Source organism: Fusarium phalaenopsidis (assembly GCF_050370095.1).
Source record: "Fusarium phalaenopsidis strain FUZ10S chromosome Unknown contig_32296, whole genome shotgun sequence".
NCBI classification, from domain to species: domain Eukaryota; kingdom Fungi; phylum Ascomycota; class Sordariomycetes; order Hypocreales; family Nectriaceae; genus Fusarium; species Fusarium phalaenopsidis.
Window position 1 is genome coordinate 639 of NW_028145408.1, and position 19,943 is coordinate 20,581.

General features: G+C 39.4%; 2 protein-coding genes across 2 annotated transcripts; both read right to left on the reverse strand.

Annotated features, from left to right (window-relative positions):
• Positions 1–200: 200 nt before the first annotated feature.
• On the reverse strand, positions 201–2,969 carry LRP88_05621 (pol polyprotein; the record flags this gene model as incomplete). The annotated part of the gene is made up of 5 exons (XM_083242171.1): positions 201–276; positions 422–571; positions 625–1,499; positions 1,594–2,402; positions 2,813–2,969. The coding sequence occupies 5 exons, from the start codon at positions 2,967–2,969 to the stop codon at positions 201–203; spliced, it is 2,067 nt and encodes a 688-aa protein (XP_083101107.1).
• A 182-nt stretch (positions 2,970–3,151) lies between these two features.
• Positions 3,152–5,143, reverse strand: LRP88_05622 (uncharacterized protein; the record flags this gene model as incomplete). Its single annotated transcript, XM_083242172.1, has 1 exon — positions 3,152–5,143. The coding sequence occupies one exon, from the start codon at positions 5,141–5,143 to the stop codon at positions 3,152–3,154; it is 1,992 nt and encodes a 663-aa protein (XP_083101108.1).
• Positions 5,144–19,943: the final 14,800 nt, after the last annotated feature.

Here is a 19,943-nt window from a genome sequence, read left to right on the forward strand (position 1 = left end):
CTGGTTCTTCTGATAGGGTAGTTTGGTGATGAAATCCATAGTGATTGAGTCCCATGGTTGTTGTGCAACTGGGAGTGGTTGTAGTTTTCCGTATGGTTTGTGGCGTCGTGCCTTGGTTTTCGCGCAGAGGTCGCATTGGTTGGCGATGGTTGAAACAATTTTCTTCATATTAGGAAAAGTAAACGTCGTTTTGACTCGTTCTAGGGTTTTATTGATTCCTTGGTGTCCGTGTAGCAGGTGTTTGTGTATTTCGCGTACGAGGTCGTGTTGTAGTTCCTGTGGTACTTGTTGTTTGTCTGTTTTCTCATTGTCTGGGAGGTGTTGGTTGTATTCTAGGATTCTCGTGAGTAGTGGATTGCCCTGTTCCACTGTGTAGGTTGTTGCAATGATTCGTTGTGTGAGGTGTCCTTCCTGCGTGAACTGCAAGAGTTGTTCCTTTGTCTTGGTTCTTCCCGTGTCTAGGTCGGGGCGTCGGCTGATGGCATCGGCTCTGCCGTTCTCCGTTCCTTTGACGTGGATGATGACGTAGTCGAATTCTGAGAGGTATTCGGCGTACCGGAGTTGGCGTCCGCTGAGTTCTTGTGTTTTCGCGAAGTGGGTGATGTTCTTGTGGTCCGTATATACCTTGATCTGGTGTTGGCTTCTAGGAGATAGTGCCTGAATTCTTTGAAGGCGTTGACGATTGCGAGGAATTCTTTGTCGTAGATGGGGTAGTTTAGTTCCGCTCCATGTAGCTTGTGGGAGTAGAATGCGATTGGGTGTAGGAGTCCTTTGTCGTCTCGTTGTCCAATCTGTGCGCCTAGGGCGAAGTCCGAGGCGTCGGTTTCGAGTTCGATTGGTTGAGATGGGTCGAACATCTTGAGCACTGGTTCGCTCAGGATGAGTTCCTTGATTTTGTCGAAGGCGTCCTTGGCTTTGTTCCCAAATACGAAGGTCTTGTCCTTCTTCGTAAGTTCCGTCAATGGTGCAGCTATCCGTCCGAAGGCTTTGAGGAACTTGCGGTAGTAATTGGCGAATCCAAGGAAGGCTTGTACTTCCTTGACGTTCGTTGGTTCTTCCCATTCCTTGACCGCTGAGACCTTCTTGGGGTCCATTCGTATCTCGTTGTGAGAGATGATGTGTCCGAGGAATTCCACTTCCGGGGCGTGGAATTTGCTTTTCTCGGGTTCCACTAACAACTTGGCGTCTTGTAGTGTTTGCAGTACCTTGTGGACGTGTTCCGTGTGTTCTTCCTCCGTTTTGGAGAAGATGAGGATGTCATCCAGGTAACATACAACGAATATGTCCAGATGTTCTCGTAGCACGTTGTTGATCATTCGTTGGAATGCAGCAGGTGCATTGGTGAGTCCAAAGGGCATAACGAGGTACTCGAATAGTCCGTACTTAGTACGAAAAGCGGTTTTCCATTCGTGTCCTTCTTTGATCCGAATAAGGTTGTAGGCTCCTTTGAGGTCGAGTGCTGTGAAATACTTCATGCCAAAAGCCGATCCTTCAATTCGCTGATGAGAGGTAGCGGTGTGCGATCCTTGACCGTAATGGCGTTGAGCATCCTGAAGTCGACACAAAGCCGGAGCTTTCCGTTTTCTTCGGAACGAACATGACGGGGTATCCGACAGATGACTTGCTTTCCCTGATATATCCTTTCCGTATCATGTCTTCGATGTATTCCTTCAACACTGGTAGTTGTGCTTCGTTGAGTGGGTAGAGTTTGCTGAAGCCGGGTTGCTTCCCATCGATGAACTCAATTTCTAGGTCGTAGTGTGTATGCTCGGGTAGGCCTGTTTCGAGTTCTTCCGCGAAGAGTTTCTTGTAGATGCGATACTGCCATGGAATGTTCTTGAGTCGCTCTTCTTCTTCCGGGTTATCCTGTGGTTTCTTTTGTGGAGCTAGGTCCTTTTCGAGTTCATGAAACTGTTGCATGACTCGTGCGATCATCCTTTGTCGCTGTCGTTTTCGTCCTTTTTGATGTTTGTGTCTTGTCCCTGTGGGTGGAGAGGTGTCTCGTGTTGGCCTCTGCCTGGCTTCTCCGGTTCCTTCGGTAGAAGTTTGAGATCTCGTGTCGTATTCTGAGTCGTCATTTGCTGTGGAAGGTGTCTCATCGTTGAAAGAGAGCACTTGGCCAGTCTTCCAGTCAAAATGTGGGTTGAATCGTTGTAACCATGGGTACCCGAGTACAAGATCATGTTGCTTGTTCGGTACAACGTCGAATGAAATGCCCTGGTTCTTTCCTTCAACGAAAACTTTGAGGTGATCAATCTCGCTGTCGATGATACCGTTGTTGTAGTCGAAAGGGGTTCCTTCTAGGTTGACAACCGAGTAAGGCGTCTGTTTGTACCTCCATGGTAGCCTGAGCCTATTCGCCGTTGTCGGGTCGAAGTAGTTCTGCTCAGCTCCGCTGTCCACTAAAGCGTTCAACCATTCTCCTCTGACTCGTACTTTCAGTTCTAGGCATCGTCGCCTGTGTACTCCGGTGGTGGAGTAGAGGGCCTTCTGGGGTAATGTATTCCCTTGTTCATCCACCCGTCGCCCTGTGTCGGATGGGGTGTCTAGTTTTTTGACATTGCCAGAGCGTAGTTTGTGTGATCAAATTCACACTCGCTGTTTGCGCAGGCGTCGTAGTCGTGCGTGTCGTCCTTTTTTGTGCAGCCAGTCCTGGTACTGCCGTTCTTGTTCGGCTCCGGGGTCTTCTTCGTTTTCCTGGCTGATCGTCTTTTGCCAGTCCTCGATCTTGTGAGTGATCCGTTTCTTCTCCTGAGTGGCGTGGTAGAGTTTTGAAGAATATCGCGCGTTCGCGACGCCGATGGATTCATACCAGTGTACCACTTTGTACCCTTCCGTTTCGTACCATAGGTAGGGTTTATGGTTTGGTTGATGTGGTAGTGGGACGGGGAAGCAATCTTGCTCTTGCTTCTCCTCTCGGTGGGTTTCGCACCAATGGTGTTGGCACGACATCCAAGAGATGCTAGCATGCTCCTGGTGTGTCGGGTATGTCCTTACGTCGTCTCGTGGATTGAAAGGTGCTTCCGGATGTCGAGGGTTTTCGGCCAATTCCCGATGGTAGGCTCGAATGCAAATTTCTTGCTCATCTGACGTTTCCACATGTTCTCGTGCGGTCTGGATGTACCTTTCCCTTAGGCTGTTCCAGTACCTGTTATTGTTTTCGTCGTACAGTTGGGGGGTAGTCTTCCTCCTCCCATAGTTCTTTGTCGCTTTTCCGGGGCTTCCTAGAGCGCTCCTGGCGTAGTTCTCTCTGTAGTTGTCGAGCCTTGTGCTCGAGCAGTTCGATTGATGTTGCTACTGCTTGTCTTGGCAATCCAATCATTGCGTGGCAGTCTGCTGTGTTGGTCTGTTTTTTGTCGTTCGCAGATTTCATCGTATTCCCGTGATGCCTCAATCTGGTGTCGAGGGCATAGGGTATGGTTGCACCGTGTGGGGTCATCTTGTCGGCAGTCCCTTCGGTGGACTGTGGCGGGCACCAAAGTTGTTCCTTCTCTTCGTATCCCACAATCCATTTCTTGTGGTCAAATCCTTCTGCGGCGGCTTCTTGGAAGTCGGCTTGTTCGTTCGATGGTTGTTGTGCTGAAGGGGGTGTCGTGGGTTCTTCGATTTTGGGTTCGGCGCGTCTGGTCACGGCGATGGTACGTTGTGACATCAAGTTGCCTGGTTGCTGTCTTCCCTTGTTGGGCTCTGGGAGTGGTTTCCATCCCACGTGTTCTGTAATGTGCGAGCGGTTGTTCTTTTGAGGTTTGACTGGTTCGTGGAGTCGTTCCTTCGTAATGTTGTTGATCATATAGTTGCCTTCCGCCTGTTTTTCTGAGAGGTATACTTGGCTGTGTGGCATGTCCAGCTCATCTGGTTGGATGCCGGTTTTGTCGTATCCTTGTCGAGCCATTCCGAGTGTTCTAACGGTGCGGATGGCCGTCTGGGGTTCGGTATCTGCCCAGGTGGATCTTACCTGTTTCTTACCTTCTGGGAGGGGTTGTCGTGGCCTTGGTTGATAGCGTCCCTCCTCCGTATCCCGCTGCTTCTTTCGGCATTCATTTGCCTTGTGTCCCTTCTTGTGGCAGTAGTAACATTCAATGTCCTTGCTGTCCTTCTGGGCTGCTCCAAGTTCCATAGGTCCTGCGTGGGTCCCGTAGGAGGTGTTGCCCCTGGTCTGTTCTCGCCTTCGAGATTGGTTGGCGTTGTTCTTATTGCCCCAAATTCGTCCTTTGTTGGATTTTTCCATGCGTCGTTCAAACTGTCGGTTGTCGATCTTGATAGTCATGTCGATGTAGTCCTGGAGATTGTCGGGTTTTTCCGTTTTGCAGAGTTCGTCCTTCACCTCATCCTTGAGTCCTTCGTAGAAAGCAATCTGAAGGGCACTTGTTCCCCAATTGAGAAATGAGGTGATTTGTGTGAACTCGGCTGCGTAGGTCGAGGCGGCCTTTGTCTGTCGCAGGTTCTTGAGTTTCTGCGTGGCCTGTTGTTCTTCATCGATGGTTCCGAAGTTGCGTCTGATCGCTTCTTCAAAGTTTTCGTATTCGGCGAAAAGGAGTTGTGTTTCCTCGGTGGGTTCATTCCCGAGAAAGTCGCGCAGCTTGGGTTCAAACCAAGTGAGTGCGTTACCCGTGAGGCATCTGCTGGCGTGTAGGACCTTGCTTTCGGCACTGGCCATCCTGGTGGGAAAGTACCGTTGGTATGCTCTGAGGGACGTAAGAAACGTCCTGACGTGGGTGGCCTGTCCGTTGAATGGTTCTGGGTCCTTGGGTTTGATGATCTCGCCGATGTCTTTGTGGGTAGTACCAGCGGCGGTGTGCTCGAACGTCAGGTTGCCGAGATCGTGAACCTGCTGTTGTGCCAGGTCATTTTGCTGGGCTTGGAGCGTGGTGAGTCGGTCGATCCGGTTCTGTTGTTCGTTGATTGTTTGCTGGTATTGCTGCTGTTGCTGTTCCATGGCTTGGCGGAAGCGTTCCTGCATGTCGTTCATGGATGCCTCCATGCTGGCCAATCGTTCCTGAGTGATCCTGGCGTTGTTGCGTGCGCCGTCCAGGAGGTTGTTATGCTGGATGCTCAGGTGGTTGTACTTATTTCTGAGTTTGCGGACTTCATCTTCGTGTGAGGCCGGGACGATGTGTTCTTCGCCATCGTCATCAGTGTCCATCGGGATGTTAGGTTCCTCTGGTTTGGTCGCGGGCTGTCCCTGTTGGGGGTGACAGGCAGCTTGCTGCGAGGGGTAGAAGGAGATCCAGTGTTGGGTGCCATGGTAACAGTATTGCTCAGAGTATGCAGTACACTACTGAACAAGAGCTATCAACGTGTGACGATCGTGTGTTTCCCAAGGGATAAACCGGTCGTGCAGGGTTTATGTTGGCAGAGAGTGCTGGGCGTAGTCTGAGCAATAGGTTGTAAGTCACGTCTGGTAATATGCTCAATGGTATTGAGTGTAACCAAGTTGTATTGATAGCTGAGGTAGCTAGTACATAAGAAAGTACAATGAGCGTGTTCTATATACTTGGGATCAATCCTTGGACCGACGTTCTCTGGGTTCGGTCCATTGGTAGGGCCGACGTTTTCAACGTTCGGTCCTGGGACCCATGGGAGCGACGTTCGGTTTCCTCGGTCCTGCTTAGTCAGAGTGTTTTCTGCCATGCTTCCCCGCCTGGCCCATGTCATGGCCGTGACAGAAGGTGACTAATTAAAAGAAAGGAAGACGGGAGACGGGAGACGGGAGACGGGAGACTTCTGGGCTGCTAGTCAAGAATTAGATATTGTTAAGAAGTGGCCAAAGGAGCATAGATAGTAGTTAGGGAGAACGAATAAGAAAGGTAGAGGAGAGATAGAGGCTTAGAGGTTTAAGGAGGGGAGGGTGCGCACGGATACCTAAACCCAGGTTTAGGTGGGGAGGGCGTCCAAAAATGGCAAGTTTACTGGTAGGCTTCTAAAATATTAGGGGCTCGTGGTATAGATAGCCTAAAGACGCATAACTTTTAACCCTAACCGGGACCGGTTCGGGGTGATCTTTGACTGCAATTCGTAACTGGTTTATGGTTGTGGCGAACGTAATCGCGAAGTATGGTATCTGATTAAAAGATATCTATAACTTTGATGAGACTGGCTTTATGATGGGTATAATTCAAAGCGGAATAGTCGTCATAGGCATAGATAGGCGTGGAAAGCTAAAATTAGTATAGCCTGGAAACCGGGAATGGATTATAGTTATTTAAGCGATTAATGCGGAAGGCTGGGCGATCCCGCCGTTCATCATCGGCGCGGGCCAATATCACCTCGCCAACTGGTACCGAGAAAGTAACCTCCCGGGCGATTGGGCTATTGCGACGACCCAAAATGGCTAGACCGATAACGAGACTGGTCTAGAGTGGCTAAAGCACTTTGACCGGTGTATAACCAATCGATTAATTGGTTCTTATTGTCTCTTGATCCTTAATGGCTATGAAAGTTATTATTCTATCGATTTTGAGAGGTTTTGCTAGGATAATAATATTATCACGCTTTATATGCCACCTCATTCATCTCATCTGCTTTAGCCCCTTGACGTCGGGTGCTTTAGCGTGCTTAAGAATGCTTACGGTTAAGAAATTGAGCATCTGATCAGATGCTCTATAACCCACGTTTCGAAGACCGAGTTCTTTCTGGCCTTCTACGCTGCATTTTAGGCCACTATGATATAAAAAAATATCAGATTAGCCTTCAGAGGGGCCGGGCTTGTTCCTCTTGACGCGGAAAGTGTGGTCTCGAAGCTTAATATGCAGCTACGGACTCCAACACCGCCTGAGGAGGTGGCTGAACCATCGACCCCTTGGGTTTCAAAGACCCCAAAGACCGTGCTTGAGGCTTAATCTCAGTTAGATTACCTCGAGAGACGAGTTAGAACGCATAAAAGTAGCTCCCTAGAGTTAATTCTAGAAGCTATATGGTCTTCTTCTAAGGGAACAAAGATAGTTATGCATAAGGTTGCCTTACTCGAGGCTCGGGTCAAAGACCTTGAATAGGCGAATGAGATACTAAGCCGGCGCCGGAGGGCAAAAAGGACCCGACTACAGAAAAGAGGGGTAATGACGGTAGAGGAAGGACGGCAAGCAATTGATCAAATGGATGTTGATGCGTAGGTAGTGGCGGAATCGTCGAGAAGTGGTGGTCAAGGAAGGTCGGCGCGACCGGGTGTTCGGCGTTGTGGTGTCTGCGGCAAGCCCGGCCATAATGCAAGGACCTGTCAGGTAGTGATTGAGACGTCTGGGGAAGAGTATAGTGAGTAGTTTTAATTGATTAAATGGTTTGTGATATTTTTATTACGGCTTCTATCTTATGGGTACAGGAAAAGTGGTGCACATACTTGTTTAGTGCATATGCTTATTATGTATGTTAACTATATATTACTATTATTTACTATTATAGAGATATAGAGTTTTATATACCTGCTTTTTTTACTTTTCCTTCTTAGTTTATTAATATATCACGCCTAGTAATTAGGTTTATGCATTATAGGATAAATAGTTGAAATTAAAGAGGCGCTAAGTAATAGGGATCACGCTACCTAGGCATTATTAACTACTAAATACTTAGAGTAGAGGGATCTCTTCTTAGGTATAGTTTTAACTAAGAAGATATGTTTTTATTAATTCGTCTTAATTAATAATATATCTATAATAGCTATTAGGCCCTATATGCTCCTTGCCTTTACTTATTCTTTATATATATCTATATATCCCGCTATATAACTATCTATAGAGAAGTAGCTTATACTAAGATAGTCGCGGATATTATTAATGAGCGATAGCTAAGAGTTTAGTCTATCTATGAGGTTAATATTATTTAATCTGATTTTATAAATTATCTATCTATAATAGAGGATAAGATCTATAAGCTCCTCTCCGCGGTAATTTATTATTAAGAGTACTAGCACTTCTAGTTTTAGTATATATAGCATCGCAGCGACCCCTAAGAAGCGATTCTGCTTATTATGGTATTTAAAATCGAGAGAAAACTAGGAAAGCTCTAGAAATAACCAGAGGAATCAAACGAGGCTAGAACCCTAAGGTAAGCGACTATTAGCGTTAGTGATAGTTAGGTTAAGCATAATATGAAGTTAGCGGAGGCTAGTAATAGGGGATAGTAATAGAGTGGGGAGCATATAAGGACTTATTTAATTGCTATTCTCTATTAAGTATCTAATACTAATATCTAGGTCCGCGATCTTTAGTTTATTAGCGGCTAAGGCGGTAAGGACGGCATATAATATATAGCGAATAAGGTAAATACTATAAATTAAAGTAGATATTAATATCCTCTGCGGAAATATACCGATGAATTATTTTAGAGGATATAGGCCCTACGCGCGATTATTATTACTAATAATAATGTTCTTATAATAATAAAGATTCCCTATAGCTTACTTTAGGCACTCTATGGCATAATCTATCCCGATGACTTAATCCTAATTTACTAAATAGGTGAGGTATACTTCTCTATAAAGCTAGCTAAGATAATAATTATTATTATTATGATAGTTAGGGGAAGAAGATTATAAGAATAATGTCCTTGCTTAAAACTCGGTATCGCTATCCTTAGATGCTATAAATTCCTTATATTGCCTAGGCGTTATAGTCTATATTATCTCCTTAAATCCGCTATAAGGAGGTTTAATTCTTAGTAACTCTTCTAATAGGAGGAGGTGATATATATATATTTCTAATATCGTAATAGCAGGACCGAGAGTTCGATGCTTTGAGATCTTAATAAGGGTATCTAGGCTTTGTCTTTCTAATATGATATAGCGCGTCTAGAAGTAATAGCAGGTAAATTAGTATGCTGCTCTGGCATATAGTTCTATATATATTTGCCGGAGAGAAAGAAGGTCCCGCGGTGGGAGATTCCTAAGCACTAGTTTTATAATCTCGGCGGAGAGACTAAGTATAGAAGCTATCACCTATGACTAAGATATAGATAGTGCTAATATTTAAGAGATAGCTATAGTCCTAACCCTAATTACTATATATATCTTTATATTCCTCTTAGGTTAAGGTATAGAGTAGAATATAATATATATATTTATTCTTTATTATATTAGCTTAAGCCTAACGATAAGGATACTATACGCATTTATTCGCATTTCTATTAGCTACTACTATAAGCCACCGATAAGGGTATAATATTATTTCATAAGTAATTTTTTAGTATAATTTAGTCTGCGATAGATTTAGCTATAAAAGATACTAAAGAAAGTAGGATATATGCCGTAAATAATAATTAAAATAGTGCTAATATATATTAGTAGATTCTTTATGTTTTTTCTTATTATTATATAATATTTTAACCTTATATTTTATTATAATTGATTTTTTATAGATTTTTATTATGCTTTCTAGCTAATACTTAAATTTAATAAAGATATTTATAACTCTCCCAACCCAAACCCTATTTATATTATTAATCGCTTAAGGTAATAATATTTTCGCGTAGGTTATTATTTTCCCTATCTATTATGCCGTCTAGGGCCGATAGTTAGCAGGTCGGGTGTATTAGGGTTAGGGTAAGTATTTAACCTAGGTAAGACCCATGACTAGATAGAGGTATTAAGCATATATTCTATGACCTATCGTCCTTCTCTACTAGATTGATTTACATACTCGGGCCGGGTACTAATAAGTAGTTATTTAGCAATACGTTGCCGTCCGGGATAGCTATATCTATCATGTTATTATCTATTAAGTCTATTAAGTTAATTTCGTATAAGTGTTAGTATATTAAGGTCTACGCCTGGAATAGAGCCCACCTGGTATATATTCTTTTCCCCTATATTGCCGTCTAACTAGAGGTCTAGATGAGAGCGACTCGCCTAAATCTCCTCCTCGTTATAACTTAGCGCTCCCTAAGTAGGTATTAATTAGCGGTGATATATCTGAGCTCAGAGATAATAATAATAATAGCTCGGGGAATGCAAGGTTTATTACGACATGGCCTATGCCGCTATAGTTGCCTAGTCCGCTAGCAAAGGTGCTATTGCTAGTGCTAGATGAGAAGTCTAACCGCAGCGTGCCAGAGCTTGCCACTCTTAACGGTGTCTCTCTCTCGGACACTGTAGGTAGAGGCGAACTTGACTGCAGGTATCGCAGGATAGTATTCTGAGGTCTAGTTGCACGCGCGTTAGATAAGGACGATAAGGAAGAAGAAATACCCCCCTCCCCTTTAAACCTTAAGCTTCGATCGCATTTTAGCCTTCTGATGCTCCGGGGCTATGATAATAACGATGATAATGGTTAGTGATATAAATGCTTGATGTTATAATGATAGTATTGACTTAGTCTAAAGATATTGCCTGGCCGGGGTTTTATTATAATAATAATACTATGAGCTAAGTCTAGGGTAATAAATAATAAAATAAACTTATAAATAATAAAAAGACTTAGAGATCCCTTTTAATTTCTATATATATATAATAACTAGTAAGCTATATATTCTAAATATGCACTAAAGTCTATTATTTAAATTAGATATAACTCTTAAAGGGAAAGAGAAAAAAAAAAAAAAAAAAAAAAATCTACTCTTATGCCTATTAGATTTAGCTTAGCTGCTATTATATATATAATAAGGGGGTTAGTCCCTTATAAAGGATCTATATAATTAGCCTTAACTAGGGTATTCCGCGTAAGAAGACTAGTCTAGATCATCTAAGCAGGGACCCGTGGCGTAATATACCCCGGCAGTCTTAGGAAATTATAAATATATTTATCGCTACTTTATTATTATTAAATTAACCCCTTTCCTCCCTTATCTATAATAAGAAGAAAGAGAAGTCTATAAAAAGAAGTTATATTATATTTAAGAGATAGATTAGCAATATATTATTAATACGTAGAAAAATAATAATTATCCCGGTCTCCGCTATTATAGTAGAGCCTACTAAGCATATCTGCTTGCCTAGCTCTACTAGTGACTCTTCTAGCACGTCTAGACCTTGACCTAGAAGGCTCGGATTATCCACACGCCACACTCTAGACAATAGCGATACCACTATGGCTCTTAGACGTAATAAGGGTTCGCGAGCGCTCTTAGGCGCTACTTTATTAGTTGCTAATAATAATAACCCTAACGCGTCAGGGGCCAGGTCAAGTTAGCCTCTCTCGCGGAAGACACTTAGCAGCTCTGGATAGAATCCTAGCGCCGACGCGCGTAGTAGCCTGCCGTCTAGCTTCCTTCTGGATTCTACCTCCCGCCCCGTCTTAAGTGCAGACACTGCTGGCTTATTGACGCAGCATATATTATTATCGCCCGAGACGCCAGGTGATAAGCAGGGTCTCGCTAATTTGCCCGAGACCCTCTCTAGATATAAGAGGAAGCTTAAGAAGTTTATCGGCTAGTAGCATATATCCCTCGTTAAGAAGGGCATACCGGAATATCTAGCCCATAAGCTTGCTAAGTCCTATATCTAGGTCAGTGACGAAGAACGCGATCCGGGGATAGATAGCCATTATATAAGTCGTGCGAGGCTACTCTTTCCTCCCTTAATAAGTGCGCCCTTAAGAGGCACCTAACTCTTCTAGGCATTAACCTAGGTTTTACCTAATATGCTTAATAATCGAGATGATAACGAAGACGGCGATATCCCTTCACGATTACTTGCTAACCTAATGATTCTCCCATAGGTCCCTTAGACCGATGACGAACCCGTCGTGATATAGCTAGGCGCCATTGCGTAAGCATCAAAGCAGGGACTCAGCGGGGATAGCAAGCCTGCCACCCTAGTAGAGGCCCTGCGAGCCAAGCTTAGCTATCATAGTAGACTTAAGAATTATTATTATCCCGAGGAGGTAGATGAGGCTTTTAATACCCTAGTCATTGCCCGAAGGCTATAAGAAAGGGACTTTAATAGCAGGCTATCCTCATAGGAGATCTACGTCATAGGCATCGCCGTCCTTTATAAAGTATTCGGCGGTTAAGGCTAGAAACGGCTCGCTAATGCACTGACGTACCTTTATGGCTATTACCCGCAATGCTATCTCGCCGACCTTAACTAGAACGCGGGCAGGGTAGTAGATAAGATCCATAAGGGTGGCCCGATAGCACTATCTAGCTTCACGCTACGTTGGGCTTAGGCTATTTAGCATGATAGCCCTAATATAATGACGATCGATGATATTCGACTAATTAATATAAAGGTATCACTCGTCTATGAATGGGATTATTAGTTAAGCCCGGCCGCGATAGGATTAAATAAAGATATTAAAGACTTCCTTATTAAGAACGGAGGAGTAGATGCTAACGCGGGGCTGCTACTTTTAATGAGAATAGCTAAGTATCTCACCAAGAAACTCGGTCTACCTAAAGGCACCTTGGCTAAGAAGATCTATGCCTAGCGATTACTAATAGTAATAGCAGACGTCTTTGGCCCCGGCAGTTATATCTTTATCTCTAGGAGCCTCTTTACGTGCTATAATAAGATTTATATAACCAATGGCATTAAGAAAGAGGATAAGTTCCGTAATATGGCGCTTACTATTGCGGACGAGCTTCTAGTCTTATTGGAGATCTGCGAGGCATTATATATATATATCGTCTAGCCTATATTAAAGCCCCTTTCTCCTAGTAATAATATTATCTAAGATCTTTCTAGAGACTTAAGGATCCCTGGGGTTTAAATAGCTATAGATAGTAATCTAAATAGCTTATAGAAAATATCTATTTTAGAACTACTTAGTATTTATATACCTCTAGGAGGTTTTATAGAGGAGTTAGGTAATATAATAGAAGGCGATGCTAATAATATTAGGATAGTATTAATCCGCTAATAGTTAAATCTCTATAAATATTATAAGGATAGCAAAGATAGTAATAGTAATAATAATAATAATAATAATAATAATAATAAAAGTAGAGAGGAAAAATATAAGAATTATAATAATTAATATAAACTAAGAGTTTAAGATAGAATATTATTTTAATTATTAGGTAAGAGTAGGACTTAATTATATATATAATAAGGACTGGGGTCTATATCGCTAATGAGTTTAGATAGATTATATAATATAAAAGTGGGGCCTTAATTATATATATAATAGTAGGGACTTAGTCTTATTATATCTAATAAATAAACCTAACCCTAATACCTTAATATAATATTATTCTATTTATTTATTTTAATATAATCTTACCTTATATTTTTTTTTTTTTTTCTTTTTTTCCTTAGTAATCCTAACCCAGATATAATAAGGAGGCATACTTAGCTAATATTATAGTTAGTCGTATTAATTGCCGTGGAAGTCCCCCGGTAAATAATAAAATAACCAACCAGGGTTTATTCCTTAGTGAGGGAAAAGATTAATAATAGCGGTTATAGGATCTAAAAGACAGACATAGAGGCCAGATGACCGGGTTAACCATTATTACGGATCTCAGTATGATCCTATTTAAATAACTTTAGGTAGCTCTCTAGGTATTGCTAACGCCTAGGAGAATATAAGGTAGCAAGGCGATATCATCATTATAAATACGCCCCGTACTCATAAGAGGGCAATAGTGGCTAGTATAATAGTATGCCTTATAATCGTGATACTTTAACCCTAAAAATTTTTTGGATATAAATAGCATATATGCAATTCGAGATAGCCTTTATCATAACGTGCACTCTAATCGATTAATCCATCGGCGATATGTCAAGATGTTAATGATCATAACTATATTCGCGATGATATCTACTTGCCCTCTGCCTGATATACCCTGACAGGGATGCCATATGCCCAAGGCTTCATCTCATTGGGTTATATAGAACTGATAGGGATACCATACGCTCAAGGGCTAAGTCTATTAGCTACTTTCATCCGCAACCACATATATCCTCCAGGGATCCTTCCCGTATTAATCCTCGATTTTGCCTCTTCAATCAACGATAAAACACAACCCTATAGAGAAGATATATTTATCTATATTATATCAGATCACTTAGAATAGTCGCTATCTATTAATCTAAATTTTATTATATATATTTATATGGTTAATTTATTGCGAATTTTTATCCTGCTTTTTGGCTGACCTAAGAATTTTCACAGAGACTTTCACGACGGCCTCAACCCCAACCCTGGAGACCACACTAATGCGCTGCCGCGCCCCTGCCGGTAGCTAGTCACGCGCTCACGCGCGTTCAGCGGTTCACCCACCACCCCTTACTACTTTATTCCTTTATTTCTACCTTTTATTTTTATTCCCTTTTTTTTTATTATTTACCTATAAATAGTACTTATCTCTTCCTTTTAAAATATATATATATATATATTTATATCCCCTTTTTTTTTTATTTTTTTTATTTTTTTTTTATTTTTTATTACTAATACCTCTATTTCCTCTTTACCCTTACCTCTTAACCTTATATCTATTTCTTATTTTTACCCTTAAATTTACCTTTATCCTTTATCTTATATTATAATTCCTATTTTTATTTATCTTTCTTTTTTTTATAAATTTTTTATTATTTTTTTTTTTATTTCTTTTCTTTATTAATTATCTTCTTACTTTTTATTTTTATATTTCTTATTACTTTTAACCTTAATCTTAATCTTATTATTACCCTTAACCTTATGCTTATTATTATCCTTATACTTAACCCTTACCTTTAACTAAATTATATTACCTCTTATTTTAAATTTCATAATACTAGCGGTTATCTAACTTAATAATACTAGCGGTTATTTCTAACTTAATAATACTAATAGTTATTTCTAACTTAATATCTTATTATCTTCTTTTTTTATTTTATATTCTTCTTATTTTATTATTTTATTACTTTTATTAACTTCTCTAATACCTTTTTTTTTTATTACTTATTTTTTTTCTAATATATCTTTTCTCTTTTTATCTCTCTCTCTCTCTATATATATATATTTCTTTCTAGCTTCTTTTCTTTTTTATATTATTAATCCTAACCCTAACCTTTAACCCTCTGCTTTTACCCCTAACCCTAACCTTTAACCCTCTACTTTTACCCCTAACCCTAACCCTTATGCTACCGCACCCCTGCCGGGAGCTAGTTCTATGGGTTTAGGGGGGCTTTCTTATTATTTTCTTTTTTCTTTTTATATTATTTTAATACTACCTTTTTACTTACCTTACTTTTATTTTAATTTATATCTTTTATTTTTATCTCCTTACTTTATATTATATATTTTCCTTAACTCTTTTTTTTCTTTTAAATTTATTATTATTTTTTTTATATATAAAAATTACTAATAATAATAAGTATTTCTAATATAATAATTCTCTCTCTTTACTCTTTAATTAATCTTATTATCTTTATTTTCTTTATTTTATTTTTATTATTAAATTATTTTTTTTTTTTTTCTTATTAACCTTATTTACTTTTTTTATATTTTTTTTTTTTCCTTTATTTATATATATATATATATATTACTTATTATTATATCTAACCCTAGTTCTTAATTTTATCCCTATACTTACTATTAATCCTAACCTTATATTTATTCTTAATCTTAATCTTACCCTTATTACTACTCTTAACCTTATATTTACTTTTAATCTTAATTTTACCCTTATTACTACTCTTAACCTTATATTTACTCTTACTCCTAATCTTATGCTTAACCCTAACCCTAACCCTCGTGCTACCGCACCCCTGCTAGGAGCTAATTCCATGGGTTCAGGGGGCCTTTTATTTCTATTACCTTCCTTACTATTAACCCTAACCCTCTCTTCTTACTCTTAATCCTAACCCTAACCCTCGTGCTACCGCACCCCTGCTAGGAGCTAATTCCACGGGTTTAAAGGGGCATTTTATTTCTTTTATCCTTTTATTTATATTATATATATTCTACCTAATTCTCTTTTCTCTTATATATCTATTACCTTAGCCCTAAACTTATCTATGCCCCTTATATTTCCCTTAACCTCTCTATACCCTATTTATTATTTACTAAAACTACCCGCTTATTATAGTATTCTCTTATATTAATAGCATAATATAAATCCGGCGTGATTATTGCCTTCTTAAATCGCGCCTAATTTATATTATATTATTTCTCTATTTGCCTCGCTATCTCTATACCTACTTAAAACTAATATTTACCGCCCTTATATACCTCTTAAATGATTTCCTCTTATAGTATATATATATTAGTTCCCTTTATCCTATAAAACTATTACTCTACCCCTAACTAGTAATAAAAACCCTCTAAGCTACTTATAGTAACCCCGAGCTACCTCTTTATAATATCCCTAACTTATTAACTCTATAAATATATTAGTACTATTAGTAATAGCTTATCCTTATATCTATAGCTGCCTTTTTTTTCTCGCATTTCTTTATATTAATCTAGCAGAAGTTTATATATAAAGTAATATAATAGCTCCTTAAACTAGATCCTCCTCTACATAGTATTATACTCCTTGCCTGCTACTCTATTATACTAGTTACTATCTCGCCTATGCCGCTATTTATCTAGTATAATCCCTAGCTCTAATGCCTTATAATAATGCTAGATATGATATACTAGATACTCGCCCGCGACTTTATCTAGCCACTAGAGCAGCGTCCTAATCTATATGCCCTCCTCGGTGCTAAATGCCTTCTAAACCTCTCGCCCCTTACCCCTATCGTCCTTATAGCTACTCTCTATATCCTCTTCTGCCTCGCCCTCGCTCTAACTCTTACCCTCGCTATTACTAGTTAGTCTTAACCCTTTATATTAATCGCAAAGCTCTGCCCCGACTATATCCTTATACCTTTCGCCCATAACCCTATCTATAAACGCCGCGATAATAGCCCTTCGGCATCCTAGAGTTAATATAAACGCCTCTATCTATCTATAATTAATATTATCCATAAAGCTGCGATATCGATCCTCCCGCTACGGCTATCTATTATATATAATAATTAACTTAACCACTTCCCTTGCCCGCCGCCCTCCTTGACCTATCTATTATATAAAGTCCACTAAGCTATATAGCTATTCCATATAGACCACTATAATAATCCCTTCGATATCAATCCCTATCCCCAAACCAATCATTACCATAATTTACTAGCTTATTTAACCCTTGATCTATGCTATCTACGCCTCATAGTAATCCTTTTTATCTATACTACTATAATAAAACCTATAGCTAATCTTATTAGCTATAGCTTTATATTGCCCCTTTAACCGGCAATATATTACCCCCTTCTAACTACTAGTTATATATTTATTAAGCTCTTATATAATATTAATAATATGCTTTTTAATAGCCTTGCGCCTAGGCTTAACTTAATTAACTTAATACTAATAATTTAACTTTATTATCTAATCTCATACTATTACTATAGATTAAGCTAACATCTCCCTATAGAACTACTCCTTAAGCATAATTAAAAGTATTATAATTAGTAATACTATTAAGTAATTATACTAATATAAGCTTTATAGCTTACCTAGCTTAGCGCGATACTTAATATCTATAATAACTATATAATACTTATTAATAAATATTTGCTATAGTAAGCCTGTATATAGTAACCTATTTATATATCTTAAAAATTTAACACTAGAAATAATATCTACGCTGATGACTACTAGCTATATTGCCCGCGGTATGCCCTCTCGCTTAGCATATAGTAATGACCTAAACTAGATATAATTAACGCCCATGGCTATTACTCGCATAACTAAGTTATCTATAAGTGCTATAAATAGCACTACTATAATGCTTATCCCTATCTCCCGCATCACTGCCGGCAATATAAATAATATACTCTTTCTAGCCCCCATCGGTAGCATATTAATCGCTATCTAACCTATCTTTAATAATATAATTAATTACATACTCTCGGCTTACTTATTAGACTACTAAGTCGCCTCTGGTCCTAGTAGTATTCACAACCCATTAGCCATATCCTCCTCTATGTCTCATCCCGCTTTATTAGTCTTTGCCCGCTTACGCCTAGTTATTTAAGCCAAGCCATTAGTACCTTATTGCCCCTCTGCTTAATACTTGCCCTTGCGCTTACCCTTGCGCTTCAGCCCCTTCTCTTCTATACTCTCCCCCTCTAGAAACTAATGCTATAGCTTATTAATCTCCTTAAATGTTATAATTATTTCCGGCTATAGCTTCCCGGGGAAGCTAATATATATAGCATAATGCTGCCTCGCGATCTATATCCTATGCGTTGACTATAAATCCTAAATAATATTCTAGCTTCCTCTATAATTAACTGGCTCGCCTATTATTAAATTAATATTAATATTATTATCCTCGTCCTTATCCTCTATTTAGCTCTTAAGCTGCTTCGCGACTAGCCCTCGGATTTGTCGTCCCATCTCGATCGCGATCGGCCAGTATTATCCCACCCTGATTCTCGCCCCCGTGCCCGCCTATATTACTCGCGCTAGCTATCTACTGAGCCGGTCGGTATCTCATACCCGCGAGCTACTATCTCTCCACATGAATTCCAGCTGCTCTCCGCGCGGCTCAGCTAGCTTATACTTCTGCCGTAGCACCTATTTAGCCGGTATTAACCACGTTATATATCTAATTATTATATGCCTAATTAGCTCGGGGACGAATTATATTACCTTACGGGCATTATCGCGGATCGCCTTTATCTTATCTCAGTCTATGATAATTATAACCTGCCTATCTATCACGAAGATATTCTATATAAGCTGCTATGAGTCGCAGTGCCGCAGCGTTATTACCTCTAGACCCTGACCCGGGAGTTTGCCCTATATATATACGAGTACTATAAGCACCTCACGAAGTAGTCATAAGTCTTAAAGCTACTTCTTAACTCTATATCGCTTCTAATAGTTTCATGCTAAGTCCTAAATCAATGGTTTTATTAGCCTTATCGCCTTAGCCAGCCTGGGTTCTAGCTAATTATTCTTTAGGTTAATCGCAAACAACTGGCCTGCCCCTAGCTATACCATGCTATTAGTAATCCTACCTATATTAATCTTTTAGCTAACCTTCTCTTATATCCCTCTAAATAGTTAATCTAGCAACTTCTATGCTTTAATAACCTAACTATAGAGTATATAAGTAAAATTATTAACTATAATCTGCTCGCTATTATGAAATAATGCCTCTCTATTCTCGGCCTAGCATATTAATAGCTACCTACTTATTTTCTTATGCTAGCCTTTCCTATATGCTATCCACCTAATAATCGTACTAATAATAGTATAAGTACTAATATATATCTATATAGCATACTGATCCCGAAATATAAGCACTGCCTCTGCCTTGAGCTTATCTTAATCCCGGGGCTGGTTCTTAAATATCGCCTCTAAAAAAAACAGCTAAGCCCACTATAACATAGTTATTAGTATACCGGTATATAAGTGCGGCTCTATATAACTAAGCGGGCATAGTTAGATGCCTAGTGCTATATAAAAGCATAGCAGCGGGTTTATATATATATTACCTCTAATATAAGCTTTAATTAAAGTAATAATAAATAAATAAATAGCCCTATTAAGCGCTCTATACTACTAAGTAGTTATGCCCTTATTATTTATTACCTTATTATTATTATTATTATTATTATTACTTTTATCCTTCTTATCTTTATTATTATAAAAGCCGCTATTATAATTACTAAGAAATCTATTACCCTCGAGCTTATCTATTATATTATATAATAAGCTCTACTAATTATCTATAAAGCAAATAGCCCACCGCTTAAATACCTCTTTATATCTAATATAATATACTTATTAATAAAAGCTTAAATACTAATAACTAATAGACTAATACTTACTTATTAATGCCTCTTTGCCTTTTTATCTAAATAATATTTTACTTAGACTTATTGCTATTATGCTAGCGAGCTATTAAAGCGTCTCTATTGGCATGCTATTAAGTCGCTAGCAGTAGCGGTTAACCTCGCGATTAAAGCTTTGCCTGAGCCGCTATAGTAGTTATCATTCTCGGACCGCTTACTTATCTTCTAGCCGGACTCGCCT